A 16,391-nucleotide genomic window follows, 5' to 3' on the forward strand; every position below is an offset into this window, starting at 1 on the left:
CATATTTGGATTTTAGAAAATTAGTTTACTTATTAGTCATTTTGCACTTAGGTAATATAGTCTTTCAATAATTCAAATATTTGTAGGTTGAACTAAGAAAATGGTAGGGTGGCAATAGCCGCACCCTTAGAATTACTCGCTAAAAAAAGGCTAGACTTTATATGCACTTATACAAGAAATCCGGTCAGGAAATTCAGAGAACCTACCTAAGCCAATGCTACTATTATAGTCTAAAGGATATGTTAATGTCTAAAAGTCTAGCGGTAGCTGGACTTTAGTTAACGCTGATCCGGCGGGCGGATCGATACCTCTACTGTTGGTGGTTACCGTTACCTGTCAAGTAAAATACAGGCGTCAGAGGGAGACCGCGCTGGGCGGTCTTCGACTCTCCGATGCCTAAGTTAGTCAATGTATTTATGTTGACAAAGTAACAGTAGGTAAGTATTGAATGCGTCATAAATGAGGAGAGAGGAGAGGACCTTTTATAGGTGAGGAAGAGGATGATCTTCTCCTTGTTTTCGATGTGGGACTGATGTGCTTTAGTTCCCAGTTTCAGTAGCTTCTGATGCTACCTTGACACGGCGCGTGGCGGCGCGTCGGCGGTGCTTTGGGGTTGATCCGGGGCTCAGGCGGTAACCTGGCTAGCTGTCTTTACGCCAGTCACTCATGAGGTGGGCGTTGGTACCCCTGGCGGTACCCTGAGCGTGGCTCGTTATAGCTAATTATGCTTGCAAATGCACATGTATGTACAAGTCCCCCAAATCCCCAGTCAAGGAGGGCAATCTTGGTTGGGGAGTTGATCGGCGGTTTGAAGCGTTTCTCCCGCTAGACTTTGCAGAAGCATAATTAGCGTCAGTGCGTTGTCAGCCATGGATTTACTGAGCAAACGCTTTGTGCCCTTTCGGGTGGGCCCCTGCTAGGCCCCCCAGGGAGTCCCCCACTCCCCGGCTAAGATGGACCTCCGGATGGTCGCTGTTATTGTTTGTTGAGGGGGAGCTGCACGGAGCAGCGCTGCACGGAGCAGAGGGTGTTGGGTTGCGAGCCCAATCTTAGCACCCAGGTGACGGGGGTCAACGTACCTGATCAGGGTTGTCGTAGACTGTTGACTAGTCCCCGTGTCCCGTAGGGACATTCTGACCGTAACTCCGCGTGGCGGCGTTGTCAGAGAGGCGTGGCCTCGGGATCCGCCGCTGGCGGAAGTCCCCCTGCTAGATGTAGCAGGAAGCAGCGTCAAGTAGACGTGCTTGGTGGTATTTTATTGAGCGGTGTTGCGCTGAATAAAGTACGCAGCTTGTCAGATGAGAAAGGGGGTCCGCTAGCGGTGTGCTGTGTAGCGGAGGACGCCCCGTTTACCGAATGACGAAGGAAGTTCCGGTGGAGACTTCGATGGTGACAAGAAAAGTTCCGCTGGCGGGGTGTCGCTCAGTGGACTGTCACCTGAGACGACAAGTGAGAAAATCCTCTGGCGGGGTTTCGCTCAGCGGAGACTTCGTCACTTGGAGAATAGCAAGTGAAGGTCCGATGGCGGGGTTTCGCTCAGCGGAGACTCCGTCACTTGGAGAATGGCAAGTGAAGGTCCGCTGGCGGGGTTTCGCTCAGCGGAGACTCCGTCACTTGGAGAATGGCAAGTGAAGGTCCGCTGGCGGGGTTTCGCTCAGCGGAGACTCCGCCACTTGGAAAATGGCAAGTGAAGGTCCGCTGGCGGGGTTTCGCTCAGCGGAGACTCCGTCACTTGGAGAATGGCAAGTGAAGGTCCGCTGGCGGGGTTTCGCTCAGCGGAGACTCCGTCACTTGGAGAATGGCAAGTGAAGGTCCGGTGGCGGGGTTTCGCTCAGCGGAGACTCCGTCACTCGGGGTTTCTTCTTAAGTGGTGATTTCCCTTGGGAGCTGAAGAAGACGACGGTTGACACGTGGCCAACTCCTAGAGGGTTAGCGTGTGGAGGTTTGTCTGCTAAGCCTAGCCGTCTTCTCGTCATTAATGTGAGTAATGATGGATTTCGTAACCGAGGCGACGCCTCGGCTAATCCAGGGAGTTAGTGGAGACGTGGGACACGTGTACGGTTGTTACGTGATGTCGTTTTGTAGCGGACGGCTCAGGATTACCTGATGTTGACATAAAAAGGGGGGAACTGAGCGAGTTTCGACACTTCTGGAAAATCTTCAAATCTGAGTTGCCTCCTTCGAGCCTTGTTCGTCTGCGAATTGCGAAGGAGATCTCCGGGTTTGCGTGGAGTAGTCGGACTGGAGAGGACGAAATCTGTTAGTGAAGACGAGCTGCACTCCAAAGTCTTCGACGTAAGGTTGGTATTTCGGATCCTTTTCCTGTTTCATTGAATCTGCAATGGTGGTTTCTGGGTTTTGGTATTTCTGTTAATGGTATGATATTGCCTCTGTGTTATTCTCGGAGGGTGTAGGGAGAGATTTGAGGGAGGTTACGATGTCTGATAGAAAGTTGGGGTTTTGGGTTTTGCTAGACGGTCCAATCTGGGTTGAGCGTGCGGTTGTTTTTGTTTTGGTATTTTTGTGGGTAGTTGTTCTTGGCATCTTTGGCTATATCTGATGTGAGAGTAGGTTAGATCTGTATTTGTGCTAACTGATGTGGGTTTTAGGGTTTGGGATGGCCAACGTCATAGATATTTCGAGCAGTGAGGATTCCGGGTCTGACGTGTCGTTCAGCGTGGCGGATATGACCTTTATTGACTCGTTGCGTCCGTCTGCCCATGCAGGAACCTCACTGCCAGAACCGCTTGAAGTTGAGCCACTTCGGACCATCCCCTGGGAAATAGCTATGGATCGTGGTTTGCGTCCAGAGAGCTCTAGGGCGGGTGAGGTTGCTAGGCGCGACGAGCGCTTGGCGAGCAATAGTGCTGCTAGCGGCTCCGCTGGCGAAGGGGAAGCGCCGGGCCAAAATGTCGAGTCGGCGTGGTACCTCTCAGATGGCACCGCCGTCGACGAGGCAGGTGGGCGGATGGATGCCGCCGCTGTTAACCGGATGAAGCGGACGTTCCGGTTGCCGGGCTCGGTGAAGCTGCGCCCCCCGACAGCGGATGAGAAGGCCTCGATGCTCCCAGCGGGATGTGCTGCCGTGCACGAGGCCATATTCCGCCAAGGAGTGACATTCCCGCTAGTGCCCAATCTCCAAATTCTTGTGTGCGAGTTTGGCCTTGCCTTTGGGCAGATCTGTCCCAACATGTGGCGGTTGATGTTGGCGATGAACTCCTTGTGGCGCTTGTCGGGGTGCGAGGGGCCTACCGTGGCGGAAGTGCTTCACTTCTACGAGCTAGTGTATGTGAAGCGCCGAGGTTGCAGAGGGTGCGTGAACCTGAGCCGCCGCCAGGGAGCGCCCAAGTTGATTGAGAATCTAAGGGACTCAATGTCCTACTGGCGGGGGACCTTCTGCGTCGCCACAGATGGCTGGGAGTACCACACCAGGTCGAATGTGGAGGGGCCAACGTTTAAGACTAAGTCGGAATTCCAGCCCATCCGAGGTTGGCAACTGGTTTCCGCTAAAAATAACTGGCGGGTTCAAACTTTTGCAAACCTGCGGTTTTTGCTAATGATTATTGTGTTTGTGCAGCGGGACTAAGGTACATTTTGACGCGCGAAGAGGAGTGTCGCGTGGCGAGGATCCGTGGCTGCTGGCGGAACCGCAATTTGCTTGACTTCCGTCTTCTGACCGGTTGGGAATTGCTGGTCGACCTGGGGCTAACTCGCTCTATTGGTGAGAGCATTTCCGCCACACCTCTTTTTTTGTAAGTGATCCGGACTGACGGGTGTTTGTGTTTTTCTTTTCAGAAACCCCGCCCGGTAACAAATCTAGTCGCGACGCTTTCGAAAAAGCAATGGATCGCGCCGAGATAGAGAATTTTCTTGAGGCTATGTATGCCGAGGGGCTGGCGGCCCAGCAGACGGTGGTGAACCCGGAGACGCTGGTGCTGAGCCAGTCCGAGGTTGCGGTGGAGCTGCCGATGCCGCACCACTCCCATCTGGGCGAGGATGGCCTGCCGGTAGTGCAGGCGGACACCCAAGCGGGCGGCGGGGAGAGGGGATTGTTGGTACAAGGCCGCGGGAGCGGATGCCTACCACCCGGCGCGGTCCTCAAAAGAAGACGGTGCAGCCGACGGAGACTGCCACCGAGTCCCGGGGTGAGCCGCCGGTGCGGGTGACGAGGACCGCTGCTGGGACACAACGGGCGCTGGAGAAAAAACGCCGGCAGCCTGACTCCCCTGTCGAGGAAGAGGAAGAAGAGGTGGTGATCGGAGTCCGCCAACAAAAGAAGGCTCGGCAAGCTGCGTCGAAGGTTGCAGTGGCGGAGGGAGAGGCAGCAGCCGTCAGTGATCTGGACTCCTTTGCCGAGTATGCGCCATTCATGACAGAAGGGGAGCGGGCATTCCTTTTCCATCTGTGCGAGCGGCTGGGGTTCGGGGGTCTGGCGGGCATATCGCGCCCGACGACAATTGACCAATCGCCCTTCAGCTCGGCGTTTGGTCAAATATCTGCGGGGTTACATGATATGTTCGAGGCGGCGTCTAAGCAGCCCCGGATTAAGGAAGAGCTCAGGGGAGAGATCGGGGGTCTCCAGAGGGAGTTGGCGGAGGCCAAGGAGAGATTGGCGGAGGCCGAGCGGGGGCTGGTCAAGGCGGAGTGTGACTATGCGGACGCCCGCGGCAAGCTTAATGCGGCCATAAGGCGGGACCTGGAGAGGAATGAACGCGTCTCCCAGTTGGAGCAGGAGATCGCATTGCTGCAGGAGCGGATAGCCGCTAAAGATAAGAAGCTCATTATTGTGCAGCGGGAGTCTGCCGCCAGACTGGGTGAGATGCAGCGGCTGGACGGGGAGGTCAACCGCCTGAAAAATGAACAGAGTTCTTCTGCGGCCGCCGCCGTTGAAGCGTTCAAGATGTCGGCGGAGTATAAAAAGACATTGACCGAAGCGGCGAAGTCTGGGGCCCGGGCCAATATAGACATGTTGACGCGGAAGGGCGCCATTGACTTTGCAAAGGCGTCACAGCCCGACGTGCCGGTGGTCGAGGGTGTCCCGCCGGAGACAGAAGTCGTGCCTGCCCCTGCGGCGGGTACTCATTCGGGCAGCGGGGAAAGTGGCTCCCATCCGCCGGAAAGGTCCCAGCAGACTCCCCAGCAGACCCCGTCGGAGGTGTCACGTGCCGGATTTCTGGAGGCACACGCCCGGGCGGATGGTACAATGGAGACTCCCAGTCCGACAGCTCGAGGGTCCGATCAGGCGAGCCTGTCGGTCGTGCCGCCGCCAGTTGAAGCCGGAGAAGCCGAAGACAACCGCCGAAGCTAGCTGAGACTTCCATAGGTTTTTTTTTTTTTTTTTTTTTTTTTTTTTGACACTGTAATAATGAACTATTTTGGGTGGGGAGTCCCAGCCCTGAAATGAAATTTCAGAGTTTGACGTTTGTCATGATGTGTTTGTACCGCTAGAGTTTTGACGTAGAGATTTTTCTTTTGCCAAGCAATGAAACATTAAAGGAATTAAAATTGGTCCAAGTGCACCACGTAGCGGACGTGGTCCGCTGACGATTCCTGGCGTTGCCAGTTGCCCTCAGTGCTAGACTTGGTAACAATGGTTTGAATAATTCCTCGTTTCATTGATAGCTGACTGATCAGCGTTTACAAAAGAGGGGTAGTACCCGTTGGGTAGCTTCCCTTAGCTAAATATTGAACAAAAATTTAGCTAAGTCAAGATGCTCTTGGGTAGCGGCATGACTATTTGTAATAATACCGAAGGTGTTCGGTATTCCAAGGGTGGGTCGTTGTGACGCCATCCTTGTCCATTAAGTAGAAGGTGCCTGGGCTAACGACTTCCACAATTTTGTATGGACCTTCCCAAGTTGGGCGAAGCCTTGTTGGCGGTGGAATGACTTCCTTCATTACCCAGTCCCCCAGTTGGAGGTTCCGGGCCTTGACTCTGGCGTTGTAGAAACGCGATACCCGCTGCTTGTTTTGCAGGTTGCATAGGTGGGCCTTGTGTCGCTTTTCCTCCAGGAGGTCCTTGTCCAGGTTGATGCCGTCAGTGTTGGTCTCTGGGCGGTAGCCCTCGACTCTGGCGGTAGGTTGAGAGACCTCAATAGGCAGGACAGCCTCCGTTCCGAACATCATGCAAAAAGGAGTTTCACCAGTTGCGGAAGTTGGGGTTGTTCTGATGGCCCATAGAACTTCCGGGAGTTTCGCCGCCCATAGACCCTTTGCTTTGTCGAGTTTTTTCTTCAGCAGCTTTTTGATTATCTTGTTTGCTGCTTCGACCTGACCGTTGGTCTGGGGGTGGGCGACAGATGCAAAACTCATCTTAGTACCCAAGTTGGCGGTGAAAGAGATGAGCTCCTTGTTGTTGAATTGTGTGCCATTGTCGGTGATTATCGTGTGTGGGACACCGTAACGGCAGTAGATGTTCTTCCAGAGGAAGTGAATTACCTTGGCGGTAGTTATTGCTGTTAGTGGTTCCGCCTCTATCCACTTGCTGTCGTAGTCGATAGCCACTATGATGTACTTGAACTGGCCCTTGGCGGTTTGAAATTTTCCCATCAGATCCAGGCCCCAAGTTGAGTGGATCCATGGAGCGACGATGACCGATAGTGGTTCCGCCGGTGCATGCGGGATGTCAGCAAATTGTTGGCACTTGTGGCATGATCTTGATACCAGGCGGGCATCGTCGCCGAGAGTAGGCCAAAAATAGCCTTGTCGCATTGTGCGATTGGCTAAGGATCTGGCGCCTGAATGGTTTCCGCATTCTCCGCTATGAATTGCTGCCAGAACGACCTTTCCCTCCTCTGGGGTTAGGCAGCGGAGGTTGGGATGGGTGAATCCCTGGCGGTACAGCTTGCCGTTCTGGATGTTGTAGCGGGTTGCCCTCCGCTGGAGTTGTCGCGCCTTAACTTTGTCGTCCGGCAATGTGCCGTTGCGCTTGTACTCAATGACTTCGTCCATCCAGCTGGTATTGACCTCAATGTTGAAGATCTCCGCCAGGGTTTTTGTGATACTTGGCTTGTCAAGACATTCCACTCTTGTGTCCGCTGGACTCTGATGTGGCTGGGCGGTTGCCAGCCTTGCCAGTGAATCAGCCTTGGCGTTCTTTTCCCTGGGGATTTGTGTGATGTTATGAAATTTGAATTTCTTGAGGAGTGTCTTAACGTACCCCAAGTATGCCGCTAACTGTTGGTCCTTGGCCTGGAAGCTGTCATTGACCTGGTTAACGACCAACTGGGAATCACTGAAGATGTTGACGCTGTCAGCCCCTGAATCGATGGCGTGGAGTAGGCCGGCAATGAGTGCTTCGTATTCCGCCATATTGTTGGAGGCTTTGAAGTTGAATTTTAGTGCGTATTCCACATTCAGCCCCCCAGGGCCTGTGAGGATGACTCCGGCGCCGCTGGCCTTGGCCCTGGCGGAGCCGTCCACATGCAGGTTCCAATCTGACTGTATGGGAGCTGGCTCCTCAGCGGTTACCATCTCCGTCCCGGGCTCAGCCTCAGTGCCGGGACTGGGCTGACGCTCGGTGAGCTCAGCGATGAAGTCCGCTACCGCCTGACCCTTCATGGCGGTTCTTGGCTTGTAATCTATGTCAAATTCACTGAGCTCGATGGCCCACTTGCTGAGGCGCCCTGAATGTTCAGGGTTCTGCATCACCTGTCTTAGCGGTTGATTAGTTAGCACATGGATTGTGTGCGCTTGAAAATATTGGCGGAGGCGCCTGGCGGCAACGATGAGTGCGAGAGCTAGCTGCTCCAAGGGTGGATATCTTGTTTCTGCCCCGTTCATGCCTCTGCCGGCGTAGAAGACTGGGAGCTCGTCCTGTCCCTCCCGCCGGACAATGGCGCAGCTCACCGCTGATATCGATACCGCTAGGTATATGAACAGTGTCTCTCCTTGCACAGGGATAGAGAGTAGTGGGACTGCCGCTAGGTAATCCTTCAAGCCCTGAAACGCCGTCTGACACTCTGGGTTCCAGTTGATAACTTTCTTGTGAGTCATTTTGAGGAGCTTGAAAAATGGGGCACACCTGTCAGAGAGCCTGGAGATGAATCGAGAGAGGACGGTTAACTTGCCCTGGAGGCACTGGACGTGTATCTTATATTCAGGGTCCGCCAGGTCGAGTATGGCCTGTACCTTGTCCGGGTTAGCCTCGATTCCTCGTTCACTGACAATATAACCCAGAAATTTGCTGGCGGTGACGCCGAAGAAGCATTTTTCTGGGTTGAGGCGCATGCCATAGGCCAGGAGGATGGTAACTATGATCTTGAGATTTGCCACATGTCCGCTGGCCTTTATACTTTTGACTAACATGTCGTCCACGTAGACCTCGATTATCTTGCCCAAATGTTCAGCGAACATAGCATTCATCAGCCGCTGATAAGTTGCACCGGCGTTCTTCAGACCGAAAGGCATGACATTGTAGCAGTACAGCCCTTTGTCGGTGGTGAAGGTGGTACACTCCTGATCGCTGGGATGCATCTTGATCTGATTGTAGCCGGAGAAGGCGTCCATCATGCTGAGGAGTTCATGCCCGGCGGTCGTGTCGACCAGCTGGTCAATGCGTGGCAGAGGGAAACTGTCCTTTGGGCATGCCTTGTTGAGATTTTTGAAGTCGACACACATCCGCCACTTGCCGCTAGGCTTCTTGACCATGACCAGGTTGGAGATCCATTGGGGATAGATTACCTGGCGGATGAATCCAATGCCCTGGAGTTTGGCGACCTCTTCTCCTATGGCGCGGTATTTCTCCTCGTCGAAGGCCCTTCGCCTCTGCTTGATGGGATGGAAGGATGGCTTAATGGTTAGTTTGTGTGTGATGATTTCGGGAGAGATACCTGGCATGTCCGCATATGACCATGCGAAAACGGCGGCGTTGTCCCGCAGGAATTGAGTGAGTTCTGCGGCCACTTCTGGGTCTAGCTGAGCTCCTATGCGGACTGTCCGCTCTGGGTGCTCGTCAGAGATGCTGATGACCTTCAACGATGTTTCCGGATTGACCGGTTCCTTCCTTACGTATTTCTCCTCCTCATCCCTAGGATCCTCGAAGATATCTGGTGGCGGTGCCTGATTTCCTACCGTTAGGATTTCGTGGCGGCGGGTTGACCGCGCAATGGTGGTAGAGTAGCATTCTCGTGCCAGTTGCTGACTTCCCCTGACACAGCCCGTGCCGTTGGGTGTGGGGAACTTCATGAGAAGCATGTATCCGGCGATGATGCATTTGAGCTTGTTGAGTGCCGGCCGTCCTATGATGGCGTTATACGAACTGAAACAGTCCACAATTATAAATTCGGTATGTACCTCCGCCATACATGGACTGGAGCCGATGGTTAACCGCATGTAGTCAGAACCCAGCGGCTGAGTGATATCGCCGGAGAAGCTAAGCAATGGCTCATGGTCTTGTAGTAGTTTCTTGTTCCGCTTAAGGTTGTTGTAACAACCGCTGAATATGACATTGACAGCAGATCCGCTATCCACCAAGATTCTTCCTACTGACCATCTGTCGAGAATGGCATCGATCAGGAATGGGTCGTCATGGGGTAGATGTACTCCGCGCTCCTCCTCCTCTGAGAAGGTGATGGGCTTCCAACCAGACTTTGGGAGTTTGGTGGATCTCTCGTAACGGATGTTACAGACTTCCTTTGGGTGATTGGCGCGTGCGTAACGCTTTCTTGCCCTGTGAGACATGTTGGTGATTGGAGCCCCGCCGTCGATGGTGTTGATGCGGCCCAGTGGCTCAATGTTGGCAATCACAGGTGGCGGTTGGCGCACCTTGAACTGATCCATCTTGCCGTCACGGTATAGGGTCTCAATGGTTGTTTTGAGAGCGTTGCAACTGTTGGTATTGTGACCGCTGTCCTCGTGGTATTTGCACCACATGCCGGTGTTTCTTGGCTTACCCCTTTTGGGGAATTTCGGCGAGGGTGGCGGTGGTATCTGATCCTTACACTGATTGTAAATTTCCTCGTACGAGGCTGTGAGGACGGTGAATACTGCATACCGCTGAGAGGACTCCGTCTGCTTGTTGCGATTGTCCCCATGGGATGGGCGGTTGCCCTTGTAGTGGTTGTCTTTCTGCCTCTTGCTTTGATAACTGCCCTGCTGCCACTCCCTCTTCTTGTCGGCTGGCGGTGCAGTGGGGGCTTTGCTGGCGGTCTCCTGATGGCTGGAGGAGGGTTGAGATGACTTTGTTGGTGCTGCTGGTGGCGGTGGGGTTTCTCCGTATGTGATAAACTCTGCCTGGGCATGAATGACCGCCTCACTCATAAGGTGATCGTACGCCGCATTTGGATGATTGTAGTTGAGGTGATAGAGGAATGGTCCCTTGAGGAGTCCCTGCTTGAAAGCCGCCGAAGCCATTGTTTTGTCGAGATCGCGGCACTGAGATGCTGCCGCTCGCCATCTGGTGACGAATGCCTTCAATGATTCGTCCCCTCCCTGCCTGACGCCAAACAACTGGCTCGTGTTGTGATGACCGGCGGACAACAAGATGAATCGAGAGAGGAAGGCATGAGATAATGCGTGGAATGAGTCGATGGACCCTGGCGGACACTCGAAAAACCAACTCATTGCCTCACTATCCAGCGTTTCGCTGAACAAGTGGCACAGGGTGGCGTCATCAAATCCCTTGTTGTTGGTGACCTTCTTGAACGTGTCCATGTGGACGAAGGGGTCGGTCTTACCGCTATAATGTGACATTTTTGGGGTCTTTGCAAACGCTGGCCTGACGGCTTGCAAAATTGTAGCGGTGAACGGGCCTGGCCTGGATGCGAAGTGGGTTTGGGGCTGGCGCCGGGGTGCCTGCCTCCGCCAGGATTAGTCTCCGTTCTAACTGCTGCATCCTCTCCAAAATTTGGGTGGTTGTGTCGCCAGCGGGGCCCGCCTGGGCGTTCCGCGGAGCGAACCCCCGCCCGGGAATGGGTAGATTACCCTCAGTCCTTGTTCTTGTCCTCGAGTGGTGGGTGCGCAGCGATGACTCCGCCTCCTGCTCCAGCAGTTGTGGGATAGGGGGTGGTCCCATTCCTGCCAGCTCAGGTGGGTTTAGTGGTACTTGCATTTGCACGATGGGTCCCATACCAGCGGTAGGCCGGCTGTGCCTGGTGCCGTGTGACTGCTCACTTCGTGCGGGGTTGGCGTTTGCGTCCAGTGTTCGCCTTAGCTCGTCGAAACGTGTCATCAACGTGGCCACTTGGTTTTGGGCCTCCGCCTTCTCCTTGCGTTCCTGCTCGCGCTCTCTGTTTGCTTTGTGGAGGTCCGCCAGCGCCAGCTCATACAAGGCGGTGAGGTCCTGACCTGGGGGACGGCTGCTGCTTGGATTTGTTTCGCCGCCTGGGTTGACCGGGGTGTTGAATAGTGCGCGGTTGATGCTTACCGCTGGGCGGGCTGGTTGGGGAACGGCGGACTGGTCTGCCTGTTCCCCGATATTTCCCCCGCTACCGTTAGTCATGGTAATTGTGATGGGATGACCTTCTGTTCAAGGATTCCCACAGACGGCGCCAATGTTAATGTCTAAAAGTCTAGCGGTAGCTGGACTTTAGTTAACGCTGATCCGGCGGGCGGATCGATACCTCTACTGTTGGTGGTTACCGTTACCTGTCAAGTAAAATACAATGGGCGTCAGAGGGAGACCGCGCTGGGCGGTCTTCGACTCTCCGATGCCTAAGTTAGTCAATGTATTTATGTTGACAAAGTAACAGTAGGTAAGTATTGAATGCGTCATAAATGAGGAGAGAGGAGAGGACCTTTTATAGGTGAGGAAGAGGATGATCTTCTCCTTGTTTTCGATGTGGGACTGATGTGCTTTAGTTCCCAGTTTCAGTAGCTTCTGATGCTACCTTGACACGGCGCGTGGCGGCGCGTCGGCGGTGCTTTGGGGTTGATCCGGGGCTCAGGCGGTAACCTGGCTAGCTGTCTTTACGCCAGTCACTCATGAGGTGGGCGTTGGTACCCCTGGCGGTACCCTGAGCGTGGCTCGTTATAGCTAATTATGCTTGCAAATGCACATGTATGTACAGGATACTCGCATTTAAGCAAGCTTAATTTAGCAAGAATAACCTCGCTCTCTAAGGAAAATCAATCATCTAGTCTCACCTGCCAACACTCAATTTTGTACCTTCTACTTGTTGTTAGAGTATATAGGCAAAAAATTTGGTCATGATACATCTTGTTTTTACTCTTTCCTCATTTTCTTCTAATGTTTCTATTAGTATTTTTTAAAATTTCTTCTAAAATCTCGTCTCTTTTTTTCACTCTTTTCCTTTCTTCTCCCTTTTTTCCCCTTGTTTTGCTAATTTGGTAATGTTTATATAAAGTATTGGTTTAAAATAATTTCTTTTAAAATCTTATCTCAAAATTCTGAAAGCATAATCGATAAAAACAAAAAATTATAAGCAATTTAAGGTTAGCTCACCCCAATTTTCCATCTTGAATCCATCACTGAGTACATTGCAGACGTACCTCAAGTATGAATGAATCCAAACCTAATTCATGTCTTGTTGGGTCGGGAAGCGATCGTGAATGCGATGACTTGGTGGAGTGCATCCACAAGATGCGTGTGCAGAGAATATTATGAAATCCTTTCTGTTTTTTGAGGGAGTAGTTCGTGGTGAGGAGGCATTTGCTTTTAGATTTGCGTAGAGGAATTTCTAAATCCATATAGGTGATGAGGGTTTCACATGGTCTGTCTTCCAACAAGGACAAAGGGACTTGAGTGTCCAACTTGTTCAAAAACACTGTGCCCTACAACATCTAATTAGGCCAATGGAGTTCCAGAAAAAGATCGGAAGTGGACGTACAATTGGAATTGCTCAAATGCAGATACAGATTTTGTTCACAAACACAAGTGACCTACAATGTCCAAATATGCGAAGGATGGCCAGCTAGAGTGTTAAAGTAGACACTTAATAATGCTTGCTCAAATCTGTTGTATATATACATGTGTATAAGACCACTATGATCTGTTCTGTTTGAAATTTGGAGATCTGACATAATGATCTTAAATCGTCCCTTAAAAAAAAAAAAAAAACAAAAAAAACAAAAGGAAACAAAAAGGATGTATAAAAGTCTTGGGTTTAGTTGCAAATTCGACCTTCAGTATTCGAGTTGATTGGAATCATACATAGTTCACGTAATATAATATAAATTTTATTATTGTTTTATTTATTAATAACTTATAGTTCGAAATCTAAGAGAGTTGAACTAAAAATCTCATACTTATTACAAAAGACAGGCATGACCAAGTTCAATTATAGCTGAGAAAATAGATCGACTTTGTCTTTACATTCTACTTTATCAGATAAATGTATATTCAAACTCTAAAAGTTAGACTACATGTCATTTTTTTTTATTATCAACTGAGAATCACAATTAGTCTTCCATGAGTTATCTCCCATCTATGAAGGAGATACTTATGTTATTAGACCAAATATCATGCTCTTTATATTACTCTCTTACATTTTAATCTACCCATGTTTTTTTTTTTTTTGAAATAAAGTGTCAAATATATTAATCAATGAAGAAGATTACAATCGGATCGATGCTAAAGCATTTTGAATGAATGAGGGAGGAATAGTATCCCAACATAGCGGCTGCCCTGAATGCAAGGCAACCTTAGTTAAAGAATGCGCATGCAACAACATTCTCATGTCTAGAAATATTCCTAAGCATAGCTCTTGGTATAGATGATAGCCCTTCACTAATATCTTCATAGAGTCGTCCGTAAATAGAAGTGATTGAACCTGATCTTTGGTTTATAAAAGTAGCTAACTTCAAAGCATTTGTCCCAAAGGAAATAGGTGGTTGATTTTTTTATTGAACCATACGCACAGCTATTCTCCCTGCTACTGCCTCTACCCATGTTGATTATGTAATTCATTTAAAAAAATGTTAATTATGTAATTGTCCTTAATATTTTTTTAAATGGAATTTGGTATTTTAACTGTATGAAGGTATATATTTAGGATGTCAAAATAAGTTAAATAACAACTCACTCTTTCTAGTGGTAAAAGGGAAAACCAAGGGAGCAAGTTGAAACCTAGGGTTTCTGAGTATAGCAGTGGCGCAGACTTCGTCGTCGTGACTAGCGACGGTGTAGTCGGGACTCCTCTTCTCAAAATTGGGTGAGGAAAACTCTTCGTCGTCGAGGACAGGTTCACTAGCTTGGATTGTAGACCTCAAGCGCTGAGGCAATTTGCGGGTTGAAGCCGTCGAGAAGCAGGTGCGGCAGTATTTGAAGGATCAGTACCAGTCGTTTTTTGGTCGGCGGCAAGGGGTGTTGCCAGATTGGAGAGGGAGCAATCTGGTGCTGCTGGTTGATCTGGTGGTGGCATTGTTGATCGGCGGTTATTTCATTTGGCAGCTGATGGGGTGGATAGGCAGGCCATCGGAAACCATGCCGGTGGTGGAGATGTAGAGGAGCCCTCCTGCTAGTCAAGATCTGACTTGGGCTTGGGTCTAAGAGCTTGGGCTCAGGTCGAGGCCAGTTGGGCCTGTTTTTGAACTTTAATGTTTTTTTAGGGTATTGAGCCTGTGTGAGATTTGATTAACTTCTATGAGTCTTCTATGACGTTTCTAGTGTCTTGCTTGTACCACAATTGCGTGATTGGCAATTGGGGGCTAGTTGAATGATTTCTTTTCGAGGCGAGGCTCGCTTAAATGTAAGCGTCCCAGAGATCTTAATGATCTGCTCTAGCTTAGATATTTCAGATTTTCTTGCTGAGTTTAGTAAACTCTAACATTTTGGTTGTTGATCTAATGAATTCAACTTTTATTTCAAAAAAACAATTCACTCTTTCTAGAATATTATAGTGTAGCATTGTAATGAGAAGTTTTCATTTTACATCATCATGTCATGATCAATTTTTTAAAATGTAAATCAAATATAAGATCGTCGTTTAGTGAGTCATAAAACAATTTTGGTAAAAGTTTAATTCTCCGATCAACACATTAGCTTTTTTTTTTTCAGTGAAATCCTTTGATCCTTTTTTTTATTTTTTAAAAGATCAACACATTAGCTTGATACAACATTGAATGACTAAACAAAATATGTACAGTATTAAACGTTAATTTTGAAGATGCTATTTTTTTTTTTGTATATTTGTTATGATGGAGGTATTAAATAATGAAAATGACAGTAACAAAAAAGGAGGAAAATGTTTAATAAGAAGATTAAAGAGATTTAAATGGGTTGACACGGTTTATTACCTGCAATGAGCACGATACAAAACAAATTTTGTCATGCGTCTATTACACAATGGAAGTGGTCCCTTATGATTAGAAACTTATTCCTAAATAACGGGGAGTTCACTTTTCCCTTGTAGGGAAATCAATTTCTAAAGCTGGCTAGGGTAAGTGGTTCCTAACGATCAAAAAACTCATTCCTGAACTCCCGGTTATTTAGGAATTAGTATTTCCCCTTATCAATGGAAATCACTTCCCTGTTATATTCCGATTCCATCGATAGACCTAATTTTTTTGGACTTGACAAGCTCTTGAGATGGCTAGTGTTTTCTTCCATCAGGAGTGTATGTTTTTGGACTTATCGGTTTGGGTATAAGCTACGTCCAATTGTATTAAGAAGCATGTTGCCATGTTGGTATCGTAGCTTCAGTACGCAAGCATTTTTACCATGAAGAAAGAGACCATTGGAGTCAAGAACCAGGAGTTGAAACATAGTTGCAATAGAGAATAAATTAGTAATGATGACTTACATTAATTGAACCTTGATTCCTAAATAGAAAGAAGAAAAATTCAGTAGTTATTTCATCGATTTGGGAATCGATGAAAGAAAATTTGTAAGAAATTCATCAATTTTTTGGTGGTTAGCCAATTTCCTTCAGCTTCAGAAAGCTATGGAAACAAAAATAATGTACAAGATCAATCAGTTTACGAAAATCATAAGTGTAATTAAAGGATGCATGCCGTGAATCACATTAATCTATTCAGTCGAGAAGTGAGGTCAACGAAGATGTCTTCTGTGCAAGGAATCGTGAGTCTGCCTGTTGGATAGTTGTACCCGAACTCCTCCTCCGCCTTACTTAGCAGCTCTTGGAACAAAGGTTGTCTCAAAAAGGATATCGGAACCACAAATCGTTTTCTTTCACTCTCTCCAACGTACACAGCGACATATCCTTTCGGAACTCCCATAGAAGACGTTGAACTCGGCTTGTTCGCAAACAAGCTTGACTGGCGCAAGATCTGCTTAGCATGCATGATTCCTGGTACTCGAATAGCCATGATATACTTAAAAGTAGTTATCACCCGAACTAGAAGAGCTAGGTCTGAGGAGGAAGGAGAGTAAGTTGTAGAGAATATGAGGGCTTAGCTTGGTATGAGTTTGCTTTGGGGATAATGAGTGAGTATAAATAGAAGAAGCAAAGCCATGTTGACATTTGAAAAAT

At 49.3% G+C, this 16,391-nt stretch overlaps 1 protein-coding gene across 1 annotated transcript; it reads right to left on the reverse strand.

Annotated features, from left to right (window-relative positions):
* Window positions 1-15,663: 15,663 nt before the first annotated feature.
* LOC112169803 (auxin-responsive protein SAUR20) lies at window positions 15,664-16,391 on the reverse strand. The gene has a single exon (XM_024306863.2). The coding sequence runs from the start codon at window positions 16,225-16,227 to the stop codon at window positions 15,919-15,921; it is 309 nt and encodes a 102-aa protein (XP_024162631.1). The 5' UTR covers window positions 16,228-16,391; the 3' UTR covers window positions 15,664-15,918.

Source organism: Rosa chinensis, chromosome 6, assembly GCF_002994745.2.
Source record: "Rosa chinensis cultivar Old Blush chromosome 6, RchiOBHm-V2, whole genome shotgun sequence".
Classification (NCBI taxonomy): Eukaryota; Viridiplantae; Streptophyta; class Magnoliopsida; order Rosales; family Rosaceae; genus Rosa; species Rosa chinensis.